The sequence below is a fragment of the Aquila chrysaetos genome, chromosome 3 (genome assembly GCF_900496995.4).
Source record: "Aquila chrysaetos chrysaetos chromosome 3, bAquChr1.4, whole genome shotgun sequence".
Taxonomy (NCBI): domain Eukaryota; kingdom Metazoa; phylum Chordata; class Aves; order Accipitriformes; family Accipitridae; genus Aquila; species Aquila chrysaetos.
Genome location: NC_044006.1, coordinates 19,856,204 through 19,874,496, shown reverse-complemented (window position 1 = coordinate 19,874,496; position 18,293 = coordinate 19,856,204). Strand labels below are relative to the sequence as shown.

Below are 18,293 nucleotides of genomic sequence, written 5' to 3'. Positions count from 1 at the left end.
GAAGTAAAGTGAATGGAGGACCAGAGGTTTAGCTAGTGGTACTAAACATTGGGACAGTCAAGCTTTCAGACAATTCCTGTGAATGTCCTGATAAAAATAGTACAAGTCCCACATTCCTGAGTGTGTCTTCTGTTAGCCTTACCCCACCTCCCCATTTCCTCTCCCCCAACCCACCTCTGTGTACATGTGCCCTGTGCTACCTGGAGGTTCAGGACCCCCATCACCTGCCCGCTGCTCCAACTGAATTCACTTGCCACGGAGCATTACCAAGGCCCTCGAAGGGCTGTGGTCCATCCAGGTTGATATGGACCTGAAACAGGAATGGGGAGTGCTGTGAGGCATCACGATTTGCCTGTTATGTGGCAACCTACTTGTAAGAGTAGTAAGATCAGGTAGGAGTTTTACTTTAGTATGTATACTGCTTGTTTTACCTTTCCTATGATTCTTTTTTTCCCTTGAGACAATCCTGGAAAAAATGTTGCAAATCTGCAGATTGTACAAGAAGAACCTGAACGTGCCCCATACAGGAGAAGCTGAAAGCATTAAATTGCCCATTTAAAAAATAACTAACAGGCATTATTTCCTGATAAAGACTCCAGAGCAAACTTCTGTTAAGACTGTTGTTTGAACATGTGGTAGGACACACATGGTTAGTCACAGTAAGCTGAAAAGATTGACTTAAAAAAAAAAATGAGCAGGGAGTTTACAGAGCCTCTTACAGCCCTTTGAGAAGAGGTGAAATACATGCATACATACTTGGCATTGAAAAGCCTCTAATCCAACAGGTGATTCATTGGGGGGGATGCTGAAGATAAAGCTGTGAGGTGTCTGTAGTCAGATCTCTGCCTTTTGTGTTTTGGCACAGGATTATCCTATCAGCAGGATCTCTCTGTAGCCAAAATTCAGAAATATTGTTGTCCCAGCAGGATCCTTAGCACTTTCAAAGAATATATGGCCTTTCCCTTGCAAGGTTTCATAGGAGAACTGCAGCACTAAATCCTGTTTTTATTAAGCTTTCCTAATCAGTTGGAAATGAAACAGCAAATCCCCACTTTGTTCCTTGACCGTCGACATCAGCTGGCAGATAGACCTCTTCAGCTTTCTCCTTCCTTAGTTAATTCCGAAAAGAAAGGGGAGAAGACTGAAGTGAAAGCCTGCAAAGCACTTTACAACCCCAAAAGTTATTATTTCCAGTAGAGCTAAGTAGCAGATAAAGGCATTTTATTGAGGATAATAGATACTTCTGATGCTGTCATCCAGTACATTTGTAGTTTATGTTGCTGGGTGCACTCTTGGAAATAAATTCCCCTTTTAGCTTTATAAAGATTATAGAGAAATTGTGTGTTATTGAAGTGGTTTTGCAGCCAAAGATGAGGTTTCTTGAACAGTAATTTTTGGAAGGGAAGGAAAGCCTGGTGATACACACCATTAAATTAAAAACACAAGGCACCCTGGAAGTAACCTGGAAAGGGACAGCTTAAATTAAAACAAAAAATCTAGTGAAGACAGGTTTTCCATCTCTTGCTAGGATAACTAACTCAAACTCCTGAACAAGAATCCACACTTTGTCTTTTTTCTGCCAAGCCTCTTTGCTTTGCTACTCCATCCCACCCTCTGTAGTCCCATAAAAAATAATATTCTGTGAGTGCGTGACTTGCTGAGAGGAACCGGTTAACCAAATATGCCTCCAGCATTGCCACAGGTCAATTATTTGCCAGTCATTTGCAGGGCTTGCTGGCTTTCCTCTAAGCAGTTAAGACCAGTTAGAATGAAAATGTGTCACTACAGTTGTATTAGAAAAAGGCAACACAATGAAAGAAAAAGGGTGAGTCCACGTACGTATATCTAAAATCTACACAAATACATGTATATCTAAAATCTACACAAATACATGTGTTTTCACTGATTTATTTAAAAGTGTGTTCCTGTTGCTAAATCCATGAGGAAGATTTTCTTTGAACAAAAAACTGCTTTAGTGATCTGGAATATATCTTGGGATAAAATGTATACTCTCAGACTTTTGTCCGTGCATATCTGAGCTATTTTCTCCCCATATTCTAACTGTAGAGCACTTCTGTAGTAACCACAGCACTTCTTTACCTAGGATAGCATTGTTAAGGGCATATGAGTCATTGGCCATTAAAGCACTTGGAAACACACTATGTGAATGGCCAAGCACTGCGTAGCCCATCAGCAAAATGTTCTGTGCCCTACTGTTTGGTTACAGTTTTGAATATTACTCTCCTAACCAAATTGTAGCTGATTTTGTTATTTGGGATTTTTTTTAGTTTTTAACCTCATCTATAGTCTTAAACAATGTGCCGCAATATATTAAACCCACTGGCTGCCCTAGCAATTATCTGAAAATCACAACAATTTGTTTGAAACCTTTTCAGGTTAAAAACCAGAATGATTAATTCTGTTTCCCAGAGAAGAATCTCTAGCACCTTAATTTGATTGCATCAGTGGTCAGTGAGCTAAAAGACATAAGGACTCACCGGAAAGTGTAAGTGATGTAGTGTCCAAAAATTGCGATGAAATCACAAGCCCGCATCATCTCTAAAGACTGCGGTTAGCGACAGCCGTCCCTAAGCTGAGGAGGAGTTTTAGAGAGCAGGTGTAGTAACACTGGATACAAAATAAGAGTTGTAGCTCATAGAAGGGACTTAGGCTTTGAGGCGAATTCATAAGACTGGGCCTAAAACCAAAACAAACTCCATTCCTTCCTGAACTGACAGTTGCCCCACTCCAGCTGTGCGCATACACACAGACAGATCTGCCAGCTGTGCAGTACAGGGTCTATTGAGAAATGCCTGTCCCATCTTTAAAGCCTCTTGTGGCACTTAAACTCTGTGGACTTGGGTTTAAGAGCTCTGGAGGGTTTGGACAGTAGTTTTTCTTTGTTTTATAAGCACTACTTTCTAATCATGGTAGAAAAGAGCTTTTTCTTCTGTGTAATTTTTTTATCAATTTATGGCTGAAAGTAAATGCTGGCCACTTCCCATGTGCTGTTCTGTAATTAAAATTTCTTCACCCTTTTTGTCAGTGGACACAGTTTCATATGATTTTTATTTTGACTGCAGCATTATTTTGTGCATTATTTTTGTAATAAAATTGTGTTCAGCACCTGCACTATGGTAAAATAACATGCCTCCTGTTTAAAATTGTTCCTCTCCAAAGCACTGAGATCTCACGTAAGTGGGATATTGTCTGATAAACTGTAACATCATGTGCAGCTGAAAAAAACCACCCCAGCTGGTAAGGCGGAAGTGGTTGTGGAAGCAAGGGTTACTTCCCATCACTCATGTCCTGATGGCCTTCCTTAGCCTGGCTGGTGCAGTCATTTAGTGGCTGCGGCTGAGGGAACCTCGTTAGTTCCATTTGTAGGTTTCATTTAAGGGGTTTCCTCTTGACGGCAAGGCTGTGGCACAATGGCAGTTATTAGTGAGCCCACAGGAGAATTGTGCCGGACATGCTTCAAGATACTGTCTATCGCTATTAGTTCTTTCATTAACCTTGGATTATGGGGAATTGCTGTAAAAGGCTCCACAAGCCTTCAGAGCTAGGGTTTCTTCCCATAAAACCACTCCTTCCTAAAAATGAAGTAAGACATTTTCACTGAGGGGTCTTTCCCTCTTTTATTGTTGGAGCAGGGCATTGTAACAGGACCAGGGTTACCAAAACACTATAACCCCTAGGAGGCTGAAGAGCCAAACTTTTTCAAACCCTTGCTAACACCACTAGCCCCATTTGTGCTAAATTGAAAGGAATTCATGGTATTTTTTTTTCAGTTACACCATCTTCCTGGCCAGGTCATTGAGAAGGTAGTGAGACCATGTTGGCTTTTATTAGAAATAATTATTTTTTTAATTTTAGAGTTGGAAAGGTATATTCCTTTGTATAGCCTAATAAACAATGAGGTTGCATTTAAAGCTAGACATGAAAGTCTCCTGCTACAGTTACTAGAGGCTTTTCTTTAGATGGGCAAGGCGCATGATGGTCTACCATCAGATTTAACAGGGTATATTTTTTAAGCATCAGGTTTTGATATGGTTCTGGTAGAGTTCCCTGTAAAAGGTACAAATCTAGAAAAGTTTCACACACATCCTTCTGAAACACACAAACTGTCCAAAGAGTTGACTGTGTGTGTGCTCTTCAGGTGAGAGTCTACTGAATGAGGGTTCCTGCTTGCTCTAGTTTCAAATCCCTACAAAAGCTTTGCAAGTGAGTTTTTCCTCTTGACCCTGTACTGTGCAACATTGTATGTACTGCTTACAGTCCAAGGATGCTTATATTTCAGCAGCTCGTTTTGTATGCATCACAAAATCATAATCTCAGGCTCTCTACCATAACTCTTTCAGTATTGCGCTTGCCTGTGAAGTAGATAACCAGAATCTCTCCCATTGCCGTTTTGAGCCTTTGTCAGTGGTTTGCAAGGTCTTTTGAAACCTTTCTGTAGAAGGGTCTGCACACTCAGAAAGTGGTTTGAAGTGTGTGGGTTTTTTCCCCCAAAACATTTCTACCCACCATGACAAAGAAATTTAAAAGGGCATGCGGAAGCCCACTTTTGCCATTCAGAGCTGAATTGCCTTTCTCTGTGTTTTATTGCATTTCTTTTTAAATGGCTGGCCAAGGGACCAGACAGTGTCCTTTAAAAAGGAGTTGGGTCCATGAAGCCAGTATTTTACTAACAGAGCCAAGAAGTCCTTCCTTTGCTAACAGCCCAGACGAGCTCACATATGCTGACTCTGGTGGTTCTACAGCTCCTCCGATGTTTTATCCGAACTGTGGCTCCATTCACTCCCAGAGACTGCAGCACTGCGGGGCTGTGTCAACGCTAGCATTTCCTCTAAACTGTCCCTTAGGCTGCTGCTTGGCACAGCATCAGCGCTGCCAGCAACAAGAGAAGCACAGAGCCAGAGAAGCCCCTGTGTCTGTGTCCATCCTGTCCGTCCCCCCTGCCCCGCCCCCTGGCACTTTAACATCTAGCCTTGCTTTGAGCTTTTGGAGATTGATAGCTTGGATGTAACAAGATTGTGTTTTTGACAGCTTAACATTATGTGATCTATTTATTAAATAGAAAGTGCTCTGACAAGAAAGGCTAACCTTGTTCTTGCCATTTCAGAAGGGGAATTGGCAAGCACCACCCTTGCACGCTAGGCAGTGTGGTGGCCTGGCTCTGCAAAGCTGATGTTCTTTGTGGGAGCAGATTTTAAGAAAAAATGTTAAGGGGAATTACATCCTGCAAAGCAGGAGTTGGGAGGAGATGTAAATATACATCTCCTAGGAAAGGCTAGAATGTAAACTGGAGTGTGACTTGCGTGGTCACACGTAAAATTTGTGACCATGCAAAGCACTGAGTTATCTGCAGGACAAGGGAGTTAACGTCTGCTTTTTAAATCTTTGCATGTTTGTTATGTCCAGTCCCTCCATAAATATGGGGGTGTTCTCCCATGTCTATAAAAAGACATGAGTCATAATTTTCATAAAGTATGGGATATTTCAAATGTATCAGGTTTTGGGTGTCCCACACAAGACAGCTGGCAGGACTTAATTTTCACATAGTGGGTGCTAAAAATGAAGCTTTTATGAGTACATTAAAGTTATCCACTCGAAGCAGTGGTTATTTTTCCAGTCTTCTGTCCATGAGGGTATATAATATCATGTAAAACTAAGTCAATTGTTTCTTGCTACTGTTTATTTTTGGAGCCAGTGACTAAGTCAATTAAAAAATGGTAGATTAATGCCAGCTTCATTGAATCAAATAAAACCACTGAGCTCTACTTTCCATAGACCCCACACATTCCTCTTTCTGAAAGAAAAAAAGCAGTCCTTCCCTGTAGTGCCTCATTTGAGTAAGCTTTCTCCTACGCTGATGGAGACATGTTAGTGACCTTGTTTAATGCGTTTACTTTAACAGACAAATTTTGGTATTGTCGACTTTCACCTAATCACAAGGTCTTGCACTACGGAGACTTGGAAGAAAGTCCCCAGGGAGAAGTCCCCCATGATTCCTTGCAAGATAAATGTAAGTCATGCACGAAGATTGTGCTACTTTTGCTTCTTTTATGCTAGTTCTTCTTTATAACTTGTAGTCGTTTTCTCTTAACGCAGGACATTATCAACAGCTCTGCTTACGGAGATAGAGAGCAGAGGACATTTCCTCCTGCATTCAAACACTGCTCTCCTGGTTTTGGCAAGTGTGTATTAGGACTGAGCTTAGCTCTCCAATGAGTTTATAATTTCATTCAGCTTGGAAATGTCATGCCTTTCATGGGGAGGAACACAGTTTATTTTCATTGCTCATCTAACTGCAAATGTCAAATAAAAATAGTTGGGCATATTCAGAAGCAATTCCTGTCCACAGAGACAGATGTTTCTTCTGTGGCAAACAGTCCAGTGACTGGAGGAGAAATCCATAACAGGCAGAGGTCTTTTTCATTATCGTGAAGAGTAGACTTAAAGATGACACATTGCTGTGAACAGTATTGAGAGGACCTCACCGTTACTGTGTACCCAACTGGGAGAGGACATGCCTCTGTGACAACTCCTACCAGGGGATTTATCAGGATTTTTTTTATGGATAAAAGTAATTTTGGAGCCCTTCAGAAAGATTGTACTGTCATGATGATTTCTCCTCCGTCCTTCAACACGAGTTGTAGAGGTTTAATCTGCAGTCCTGGGAAAGTTTTTATAGTAACGGAAATAACGACCAAAGTAGTTCTGTCACCAGAAAATGACTTCAAGCATTGAATAAGGAATAATTTCTTTTTGTTCTTTTCTGAACCTCCATTAGTAATAAATGCCATTCTTTGCATTGTCAAATTAGACACGCTTGTACAAGTATTTCAGTTGGTAGCTCCACTTCTTTCATGGAATGGCAGAAAGACTATTTTTTCAGAAGTTGGAAGTTTTCCAGCCTGAAAATTGAGAAAGGAGAAAACCAGTGATTTAAACTCTCCTGTATATTAGTAAAACAAATAATTGTTTCTCTTTTCTGCTCCCCCAACCTGTCTCCAGACAGCACCTTTTAAAATTTCTTAAGTGCTCCCAGATGCAGTCTGGGAGGGAAGGAGGAAGAGTCTGATGCTGGAGCCCTGGCAGTTCACAGTCACGTTCCCTTGTTTTCATTGCCTTACAGATTGCCTCAAGGATGTTTCACACTCTTACTGCAGTCTTGGCAGAATGTAGGACAGGGGCTCACATTGCTGCATTGGCACTGGAAGACACTGTTTTTCTGGATGAGGCTTAGAGAAATAGCCCTTGAATGTTACAGTAGCGTCAGAATGACAGAAGAATAATGAAGGTCACACATGACCGTTATGAGACCAGCAGTTCCCAGATTTGTTTGCTTAGAGCATGCTTCCATACTCAAACCCCTGACCCTGACTGTAAGCTTCATCTTGCATTTGCATTTTCCATAGGCTCTTGAGCCTACTCGGGAATGTCAGGATCCCATGGGGACAGAAGGCTCCTACTTCAGAAACCACTGGGCCAGACCCACATCTTCCCTGTGTGTGCATGCCTGCTGGCAGTGCAGATACTGATGCAGTTTGAGAAAGATATGGTTATTTCATCAATATCTCAGGTTTTCAGGCTATGAAGGATATGACATTTATCAGAGTGCCACCCACAGTAGAGTTTAATTAAACAGAGTTGAGAATATTGCAAGATACAAGATTATAAAGTGGCACAATTGTTTGAAATGTGTCAGGCCAAACTGGCTTGGGAATTTTACAGAACATTTTCCAGAAATCTTCTGGTGTTCTTTGGATAGACTTACATCGAATTTTGAACTATTAAGGTCTGCATATGATGACCAGATTGTCAGCATTTGGGAGCAGGTCAACAGATGAAAGAGAATAGGCAGGTGAGAAAATGGATGACCAAGAGAAGCAGCATAGGGCATTTTGTGTACTCCTTGTGAAGCTTGAATAACTAGTGTCTATCTCCAAAAATACATGGCAGGGGGTTTAACCTTTTCACTTCTGTGAATGTCACCCCTCTCTTCAGGCTGGCAGAGTTAACAAGCTGTGCAGACTCAGAAAACAGCTGCGTTCTTTCTCAGGGCTTTATCTGTTGTGAGCACATCACATCTGTGCTCACACCCTCCAGCATCTTGTAGTCAGCTTCTGATACCATCTGAAGTCTTTGATTCTATTTTTCTGAAGCAAGGAATAAGCCAAGTTCCAAAATAAAGATCAGGATGTCACATCAGTCTGTGATTTCCCATAGTAACTGCATTCAAGATTACAGAGATCAAGCATATGAAACCTGGAGAAAAGCCTTCTTGGCTGAGAGATCTAACTTGAGAAAACCCTACCTTATGCAAAAAGAGAAATTTTTTTTCTGGGCTTCGTCAGCAAATGACAGGAACTCTTTCTTCTTAAGACCTTTCTACCATAGTTGCAGTCAAATATCTCCTTTGCTTCCCAGTTTGTCCTAGCTTGCTCTCCCCTCTCAAATATAGTATCTCTTCTTGACCAAAAAGTAGGATAGTATCAGAGACATAAAAAGTCAGCAGGGCCACAGCATGAAATGCTGAGACTAAAGGCAGGAGAGGTTGAGTAGTGAAGGGCCAAATAACTTCCATTTCTTTTAGTTTTCCATGCAAAGAAGGTCCTTTAAAAATGTCTATCATATCCCATGCTATCCATTTGACTATAGTGCTGAAGTAATCTATAATAAAATATATAGTGTTACTGTACCCAGTAGAAGAGAAAATGCATTTCTTCTCTCCAGTATTTCCATTAGAGTTTGTAAAGAACTGGGCAGTAACGGATTTTCATATTATTATGCTGTTCTATATCTATGATGCTTTTCCGCAGACCATACTGTATTGTGGTGCATATAGATTCTCCATAATGTAATTACTGTGAGGAAATTGACTTCAACTTGAAACTCAGAGAAATTTATCTTTATGTTTTAGTGACCTCACTCTGTGAGTGAATCTGAGTGGCAGCAGCTTCCAATATTTTTTTTTAACCTTTTTTTTTTTTTTCAGTGATTTCTGATCACTTCACATTTTAAAGCAATTGGAATGAGTCATTATAAGCCTTAGTAGTCCTTACTGCTGTTAGTACCAGCAAGCAACTAAACTGCTGATGGGAGTGAAATAAAAAACTATTTGAAAAATTCATACAGGCCTTAACAGAAGGACAACAGCATCGAGTGAGGTAGGGTCCAACTTGCCCAGCATCCTCTCTCCAGCAGAGACTTTACGTGGATGCCTGGGAAAGAGCAACAACAGGGCAGGCATATTACTTTAGTAAGGCAGAAAACAATATATGTTGTCTAGATACATGAGTAGGCACAAAAAGTGTCCAGACACAGGTACCCACCTATAAGAAACACTCTTACCCAAAGTAGTCTCAACAGGCAGGAAAAAGCATACTCAGATTTTTATCCGGATGCCCGAAATTTTTTCAAGACTTACTGATTCCTATTTTAGTCGTTTTCTTTCTTACAACAGGCCAGAAATGGCAAAGGAGGTGACAATTTTAACACATTACTCTTGCTTCTTTTTTAAACTCTGTGGCTTTTACACACCTTGGTTATAACTTAATTTTCTGGGTTTTGCTTTTATTTCTTTTTAATGCAGTGCCAGTGGCAGATATAAAAGCTGTTGTGACTGGGAAAGACTGCCCTCACATGAAGGAGAAAGGAGCTCTTAAACAAAACAAGGTATGGTTCTCAAACTGTTATGAACACACACCCTGCAGAATACAAAGCTTGTCAACAAAACCTTCCCTGAAGTAATACAGGTATTTTCATTCCAGCCTGCCACTTTTCTGTGTATGCACACACACTTTGTTTTCACATCAGACCGGTTGAGTTAAATTATTGGGACAGCCTACCCACCTTTGCTCAGATTTCATGGCAGATGTGCATTGTGATATGGCCAGAGCACATTAGTATAGTCTTTAGTAGTGACGTCTTCTACCGATAAAGCAAAGCAGTTTTGACTGCTGCTACAGAGCAGACTAGCAGTGACTGTTGGTACCTACTCCTGTATTGTCTCTGATAAATAACTCGTTTGTTCCAGCTGTATCCTGTGATGAGCTCACGTTCAGTGAGCACTGGCACATGCCAAAATTGCAGTTAATGTCCAGCTGATGATACCCTCAGGTCCAGTCAGGTAGAAAAAACACTGCCAACGTAAGAATGTAAGGTAAATGCTGGGCAATTAATGAGGTGTGTAAGGATGTGTTCAGCAGTGCATTTGGGAAAAAATGGGTAGGAGATAATGTTCATCTTAAATTAGATTTATGCTACCTTTCAGAGTTTCAGATCAAGAACGGTAAACTAACAGTAGGACTCAAATTGTACAGTGCCAGAATCTTGCCGTTTTTGTTAGTAAGAATTGCCACCACAGCAAGAAGAAATTGAGTTATTAGCAAAGTCTGACATCTTTAGTGGTGAAGGTCTTCATACTATATTGTATGAGGTACGTTCCTAAGTTTTCTATCAGGTCATGCTGTCTGACCTTATGAGAAGGAGTGAGACTCTAATGATGTTCAGTCTGACCTAAAGCCACACGCTGAGGTCTGGGAACCAGATCAGAGGATTTGAATCAGAATTTCTAGTTACCTGAAACTGAGAAATTAGGGGTCCAACAAGAAAGAGATTTTGATGGACAAAATAGTGAAGTTCAACACTTTAAAAATAAAATGCATGCATTTAGTGTTCAAATAAATACTGGAAAAAACAGTTCTGATGGGAACCATAGAAAATGAAAAGGCACTGTCAAAACTACATCACACAACTTTTGAAGCTCCATAGCTGCAACTTTTCTTTCCTTAACTATACACAGATACACAGAGCATCTTGAGTATTCTTTGCATCTGTTTCTCATACACAGGAGTTGCTTTAAGTCTATCAGGATACTGTCATCTCCTTTCAGCATTGGCTTTACAGGTCAGAAATGAAAAAGCCAAGCCAAGCCAAGAAAAAAAATCCCAGGAGTATTTTTTCTTGTTGATTATCTAAATCAAGGCACTAACACACACGCATGCACACAATAGATTGCATACAACTCCTCCCTCATGTTACAGCTGAACCATTAACAGCATTTGGCTGGGGCATTTATATGATGCATATAAAGTATTTTTAGTGTTTCCTTGTCTTAGCACTCATATGTCCGCACAAAAAGGAAAGATAGGAAGACGGAAAGCAGTGGGTGGCAGTGATGGAAATGTGTCATCTTTATGGAGCAGTAATGTCTAGATAGTATTTAATGCTAAATAGCAATGCTGCAGATCAGTTTGTCCTCAGCTGTCAGCATCACCCCATATCCTCAGCTAAAATTGCTTTGGACTGGCATAAAACTTCTGGCTGAGAATGTGAAGATCGGGGGTTGATACGTGGCATGGCTGCATCCATGGCTGGAGCATTCCATTTGTGACCCAGGCAATAATATTGATGTTTTTATTATTTCTGCTGTGGTGTGGGGGTTTTGATGGTTTGTTCTTTTTTGCCCTTCCTCGATTCCTTGTTTCTTCCCCTGGGAATCATAGAATTTGTGAAATTAGTTGTCATCCCAATCAAACTGTCATGCACAATATTGCAACTACTTAACTGACATCGTAGGAATAACATATCATTGTTTGTGGAGTACCAAGTTAATGTGGACAATGAAATGAAGATTTAAAAAAACAATAAGTGCCAGACACAGAATGCAGTTTTGCTGAGTTTGGTGTATGAAACCTTTCACTTCCTGAAATTTCACAATCGGTGATACATTTTTTTAAGAGGCCTTTTCATCCTGTGCTTTCTTTGTACATATATAACGACTGCCTTGATGTTTATTCATTGGCAGAAAAGAAAATTGAATGGCAGAATGCCACTGCTATGAACATAGCTGGGATTGGCAGAATGTCCATAACAAAGGCTTCAGCGTCTCTTCATTTGCTGGCACATGGCCATTATTCTTCCAGCGGGACCATTTAGAAATAAATAAGAGTTAAACTGGATTGGAATTTGCATGCATATGAAGCTGGAACAACTTGATAGGACCAGACCTGAATCCATTGTTGGTCATCTTGCTTGTGTTTTTAAATTAGGTTTAATTTTAAAGCCCTCATTTCTGACTCTCAAGTATTATTAATTAATTTCAAGGAAATTAAATATATTAGATTTTGCAGCCTTCAAAACAAAGCATGAGAGAAGAATTTGGAAAAAGCATTGCCATGTATTTCAAAGTGTATTCCTATCACCCTTTATTTCCTGATGTGGCAGGCTTCAGGCTTGGTGCCTTTTTATCAGCAGAAATGGTTCTGCTCACTTCCCTGTTGAATGCAGCTTCTTTCCTCTTTCATTTCATGTTGGTTGAACAAGTTCCCTGCCACTGCATGTATATAGATAGTTTTCGGGGGGGGATCTTCTGGCTCTGGCAAGCAAACTTAACATGGTTGTAGTCTCAGCCTTCAGCAAAGACACGGGCGTTTTGAGGCTGTTGACAACAGAGTAGGCAGAGACTAGTGAGGTCATTCTGGACGCATGGGATCACTCAGCCGTAGGCACCTAAAATGCCCGTTCACCAAAAATAGCTTGTCTCTGGCCCACATGAGGAGCCAGTGGAGACTGGGGGAGAGACAAGCTCTGGGCATGGGAGAGCAAGCGTCCCCTCATACCACCTGCAACAGCTTTCCCCGCAAAGTTGAAACCAAGGAGTGGGAAGTGCCCAGCCATCCGGTGCAAAGTCTCTTGTTGCCTGTTTTCAGTGAAGCTCAAAAGAGGTTCGTCATGGGTCTCAATGCTGGTACCTCTGGCAAGCATCTAGGGAAGGGCAGAGGTCTGACATGTGCAAGGGTGGAAAGAGGGAAGGGAGCGAGTTCAGCAGATTGAGGTGGGGGAGGAGGAATGTGAAACAAAGAGGGAAGGAGCAGGTTGGAAGGAATGGGAGAGAAGAGCGAGCAGAGAGAAACTGGTGGAAAAGGCTGGATGACTTTGAGAAAAGTTGAGAAGTAGGACAGGAAAGGGAGGAGAAAACCACAGATGGCTGATAGAGACTGACCAGTTTTCCTTTAGGAATTGCCAGTTCCTCAAAATCACCTGTCATTGATGGGAATGGAACAAAACCAGGTGGGGGTCCCTGACAAGTCAGCCAGCTCGACCACTGAGACCACCATCAGTGTGGAGGGCCAGTTGGCAACTCCAGCTCCTTAGGCTTCCCTTTTCTTTGACAGTTTGCTGTGCATGAAGTGACACAGATGCTGGCACCTGGAAGGTGTAATTCCTGAGCCTTTAGTCTCCGGAGCAGCTAGCGAAAAAGCTGAACTGGAGCCAGGGCTGCCAAACTCCCACTTTCCCTCATAAAGGGAAGCTCGCTGCCCTAAATGTAGCCCTTTCTCATTCTCTGCCTGACTGGGAATGACCAAGCCCATGGCTCCCTGGCATATTCCTCTTTCAGACAGGGTTTTTCTCTCCTTTTCCTTTCTTTGAGATAAACAAAAACTGCAATTCCTTGGAATTTCCCAAAGGACAAATATACTGGGGCCAGGCCTATGGGATTGTTGTTGACTTTCATGAAATTCAGGAACATCATAGTAGAGCAGTACAAGCCCTTTTTTCAGTGATAAATTTTATTTTCACAACCTCAGTAGCATGACTTGGCATGTTCTGTCAGTATTTTATAACACTCCGTGAGGAGATAATGCCATGTTTGTGTGGGCAGAGGTAAATTTGTTTCTGTAATAAAGGACATCACTCTTAATAAGGTGTGGCTGAGAGACTTGCCTAAAACACAGAAAGCCTATGCGAGCCATGAGCCGGTTGTTTGCTGAGTGCACCAGCACTATTAGTATCTGCAGCTTCTGTGGGGATTTAACACAGACTTGTCTCCCGTGGCCTGGCAATGCAGCAAGTTGGACCCAATAACTAAATTCAAAGCAACCAAGAGCATTTCCCATGAGAAGCCTGATCTCTGATCATCCAAGATTATCCCTAAGGATTGCAAGTTTTGTGATTCAGACTCTGCTCTTAATCACACAAATTCAAATATGAAACAACCCTTACTGAAATCCAAAGACCTATGTCTGTTTCAGACCAGGAGATCAGGGGTAGAAATCTAGAGTGATGTATATGCTGCAGTCAGTTCTTCCATTTTAAAACTTAGTGTAGCAAATCTAAGAAGCCATGCTCTTGTTGCTGCTGGCAGTGTAGGGACTGTTGTCAGCTGAGAGTCAGCAAAAGTGATCAGTATTAAAGGGCTCAGGAAGCCAAGAGGCGAAAAGAACAGGACATATCATACAGATCATAGTTACGAGTCAGCACTGTCCTCTGTAGCCAGGTCTTTTTTCCACAGAGTTATTCTATCCATATTAGCTAGCCTACAGGTTATGAAATCTTTGTAATGGCACTTGTAGTGATGCGTGCAGTAACCATGATACCACATCTTTACATGCTCACTGCTGGCCAGTGGAAGTTCGTTATTTGTTCAGATTGGTTGGGTTTCCCCATAGGAACCCAGGTCCAGTTGACTTTTAGAGAAGGTCAGTGCTTGATGAATTCACTTTGGCACATTTGAAATTCCAGCTTCAGCGCTGAGGGGGAAAAAGATGATCATTTTTTTCTTTCCTGAGATTCATTTGGGTCTTAAAGTAACCCAGATAGTTCAACTTGACTGAGGCCACTGATTCTGGTTCAGGTAGAAAAAAAATGACAGAAGTCTCTTGAGAATGAATAATTTAATAGATTTCCAGCAGTGAAAAGAGCGTAAGTATATACCAGGAGATTAACTGTCCTGGGAAGATTTTTGACACAGGGAATCAAACCTTGCAGAACTTTGTGAGTTTAATCTATACAAATTGAAAAAATGATGGGTCTTTGTGAAGAGTTTGTTGCAAGTGTACTATTACGCATTATATTGATTTTAGTCCTCACCGCTGCCTAGCTCAAATTTAAACTCAAATGCTAAAGTAATCCATGACCAAGTGAGCTACAGTCAGCACTGATGGGGGTGAGTTTGTTTTGACTGAAGCATCTGTGGTGGGGTTCTTGCTGTGCCAGGGTGTTGCAATGGTCTGGTACCGCTGCAGCTTTAGCCAGGCAGGAGAGTACCATAAACTATTTTTCCACTTGTTTGGGGGAATAACTCGTAGGAAAGAAAGACAGACCTGAATGTATGAGTCCCTCTGTCATGCAGCATTAATATATGTGTCTTTATATTGTTCCAGGAGGTGCTAGAGCTTGCTTTCTCTATATTGTATGACTCGAGTGGCCAGTTGAATTTCATTGCTCCAGACAAGCATGAGGTAAGTCAAGTTCAAGGTACAGAAACTTCTTTGGAGCCCTCTTAGTTGCTTTATAGCAGCAATCAGCTTTATAAGAACCTAAGAATGGTCATCCTGGCACAGAGTGCAGGTCCGTCTAAACCTGTGTCATGTCTCACAACAAACCAAAAGCAGAGGGATCAGTATGGGAGCAAGACCTTCTGCAATTTTCATGCATATCCTGAGCCACAGAAGGAACATGTTTTGTATTTGTACATCATACAGCACATGGGGGTCCAAGTTCAAGATCAGTATTTCTAAGCCCTACTGAATATGAACTCTTAAGTCAGAGAAAGAAGAGAGCTTGGGCAGACCTCACAGTTTCCACAGACCTTGCTCACCATTTCCTGGTGTAGTAAAGGTTTCTCCTGGTCTGGTCTACCCTGGAGGATTTTTGCTGTGTGTTCACTTCAGTGGACTTTAGTTCAACACTGAAGAGTTGTACAGCCAAGCTCTTAAAGAATCACTGCCATCCTTAGCTCATCTTGATGATGCCAACATAATGAGGGGAGGTGATACCATTGTTGGGTATCAATTTCAGCCAAAGATGTGTGTTCTCCAGAATAGCGTATCCACTTATTCTTAGTTTCCCATTGCTTAAGACCATTCATGAGAGGTGATCATAGAAGGTCCTCTCTATTGCATATCCATAGGGGGTTGCTTTGCAGTGGGTCTCACTTGTATGAAGACAGTGTAAATACCAATAGCAAAGCAGAATAACAGCCTCCTCCCTGCTTCTTTGTCTTGCTTGAAAGCACAAGGAAATAGACAACATCATTGCCTTTTGGAAGGCAATGGAACTAATTTACCTAATTATGTGGAAGCATTGGATGTCTTTCTCTCAGAGAATTTCCCAGTAAAGATTTAGGAGAATGCACTATATTAAAAATTAAAGAAGGAATAAAGTTTTTCCTTCTTATTTCTGAAGCAACAAGAGTTGGTGTTCCATTTGCACACTTATTTTGTGGTATCACATTTGGTCTCAGTTCAGGACACTGTGTTAAGATGATGAAACATAGAAGATTGCATTAAGCTGCATTATACTGTACTGTTATTAAAGTGCATGACATTGCATTACAAGTGAAGTGTATTTAGTTACACAGCTTCAACATTTGCAGTTCTGGATTAAAACCTTCAAATAAATGTTAATTTTAGGAGAGGAAATTAAGTTATGCTCATTTGGGTTTTCCTGGGGATTAATATTTGAGTGTCATTTTCAAGTATGTTCATTCCAGAGAAATATTTGCAGGTCAGTTTTGATCTGAGAGAAAGTAGCAATAGGATCCCAGGCATAATGTGCCATTAGAGCTGTAGGTCTAAGTGTGATTGTCTTCATCCTCTGAACTGAACATATGTTAGATGCTTTCTGATACAAATTCTCCAGAAACTGAAGTCTAATCTGTTTCAGCTCATAAAAGCAAATGGTCATGAAAATCAACAAATATTTCAGCCACTTGTATCCCATATATAGCCTATGGCTACAAGTGTATTTTAATGATCTAAATGTTCAAAAACTGCTACTGCACCCCACTGAAGGGCAGTAGCATTGTGAGGTGCACTAACCCAATTGCTCATGATTGTGTTAACATACCTATTATCCTTATTTGGCTTATTGATCTTGTGCAGCTTCTTTGAAACAAGATTAGTATGTTCAAAAAAATGGCCAGAGGCAGCAGTACCTGCTGCTACTGCACAGTTTCCAAGTGAACATTTTCAAAAGGGCATCTCACTTCCTCTGTGCTTTTCCATGGCCTATGGAAGAGTGAGTTATAATTAAAGCAAAAAGTACAAGTGTTCAGAGGAAGCACCCACAAGGAAAGGCAAGTAGCATGTTATGAAGCCCATGACTCTTCATCAAAGTAACTGGGGTGCTTGTCAGTAGAAGTGCTAGTTTAGCAGTGTTGTCAGCTTGGGAGATTTTGGTGGATGACATCTCAAGAGTTGGAAAGCTTTATGTGAAGCACCAGCAATTATGTTAGTACATGACAATTTCAGATCCGACTTTCAGGGTTTTTTCAAGTATTTCTACAGTCCTCCTGATTGTAGAGTGAGGTTTGAATGTGGGAATTGAATGTGTCCTAAAAAGAAAAACTGAATTAGGATCACAGTATCATTCAGGTTGTAAGGGACCTTGGGGGTGTCCCCAGTTCGACGTCCTGCTCAAAGCAGGTCAGTGATGAATGAGCCCAGACCAGGTTGCTCAGGGCTGCATCCAGATGGATGGAGCCTGCACAACCTTTCTGGTTATCTGGTTCCACTGACTTGACTCCCAAGGTATTTCTTTACTAAAGTCTCATTACTGAGCCAGTATCGTTGAGATTTGGACCTCATTCCTGCACACTTAAGTTTGGCAATATCCTTAGCCATCTATTGGAGCTTACTGCTAGCCAGAGGATTCAGCACCACGAGATCACTCACTCGTATTTGTTTTTCATTTAAATACTAATAGCTGGTTTCAACTACATAGCAAAAAGGTGGATTAATCTTATCCTTGATTTTTGACAGAGAAACTGATGAGGGAGGCTATAATTAGGTTTCATTGGAGTTTTATGAAAATCTGTAGTAAATTAATTTTTCAGTGGCTCTTAGTCTGGTTTGCATATTAAAAAGAAAAAAGCTTCTGAATGAATGCTTCTGTTTTTCCACCATCTCATTAGGATTTCTGTCTGCTCAAAATGTACAGTAGTTTAATTACATGCACTTGCCAATATGGAGATTAGAGAGGAAGCCCCTTTTCCAGGCCATTGCACTCGTCTGAATTGTGGCCAGAATTTGGTTTCTGTGGGCCCTGAATGAGTTATACCTGGAAGAGGAGAGAACTGCAGCTCTGCTTTCTGGCTCACTGGGATTCCTCCCCAGAGAAAGCACTGGCCATACTTACTGAGCAGGTGATGGACAATTTACATCAGGGGCTGCATCTGTTGAATGGATGCTCTGCGCTTCTGTAACCTGAGCAGAGCCTTTTGCCTTTCTCTTCCTTTCCTCATAGTGAATTCTGGGAAAACTTTCCCAAAGAAAGAT

The 18,293-nt window shown here is 41.2% G+C and overlaps 1 protein-coding gene across 4 annotated transcripts in view; it reads left to right on the top strand.

Moving 5' to 3' along the window:
• Positions 1 to 18,293, top strand: part of ELMO1 (engulfment and cell motility 1) — a 323,193-nt gene that overhangs the window by 302,038 nt on the left and 2,862 nt on the right. For all 4 annotated transcript variants that reach the window (XM_030008954.2, XM_030008955.2, XM_030008956.2 and 1 more), the window contains 3 exons: positions 5,921 to 6,028; positions 9,602 to 9,684; positions 15,177 to 15,254. In XM_030008954.2, coding sequence (XP_029864814.1) covers positions 5,921 to 6,028; positions 9,602 to 9,684; positions 15,177 to 15,254 — 269 coding nt within the window. The remainder of the gene's footprint in view (positions 1 to 5,920; positions 6,029 to 9,601; positions 9,685 to 15,176; positions 15,255 to 18,293) is intronic.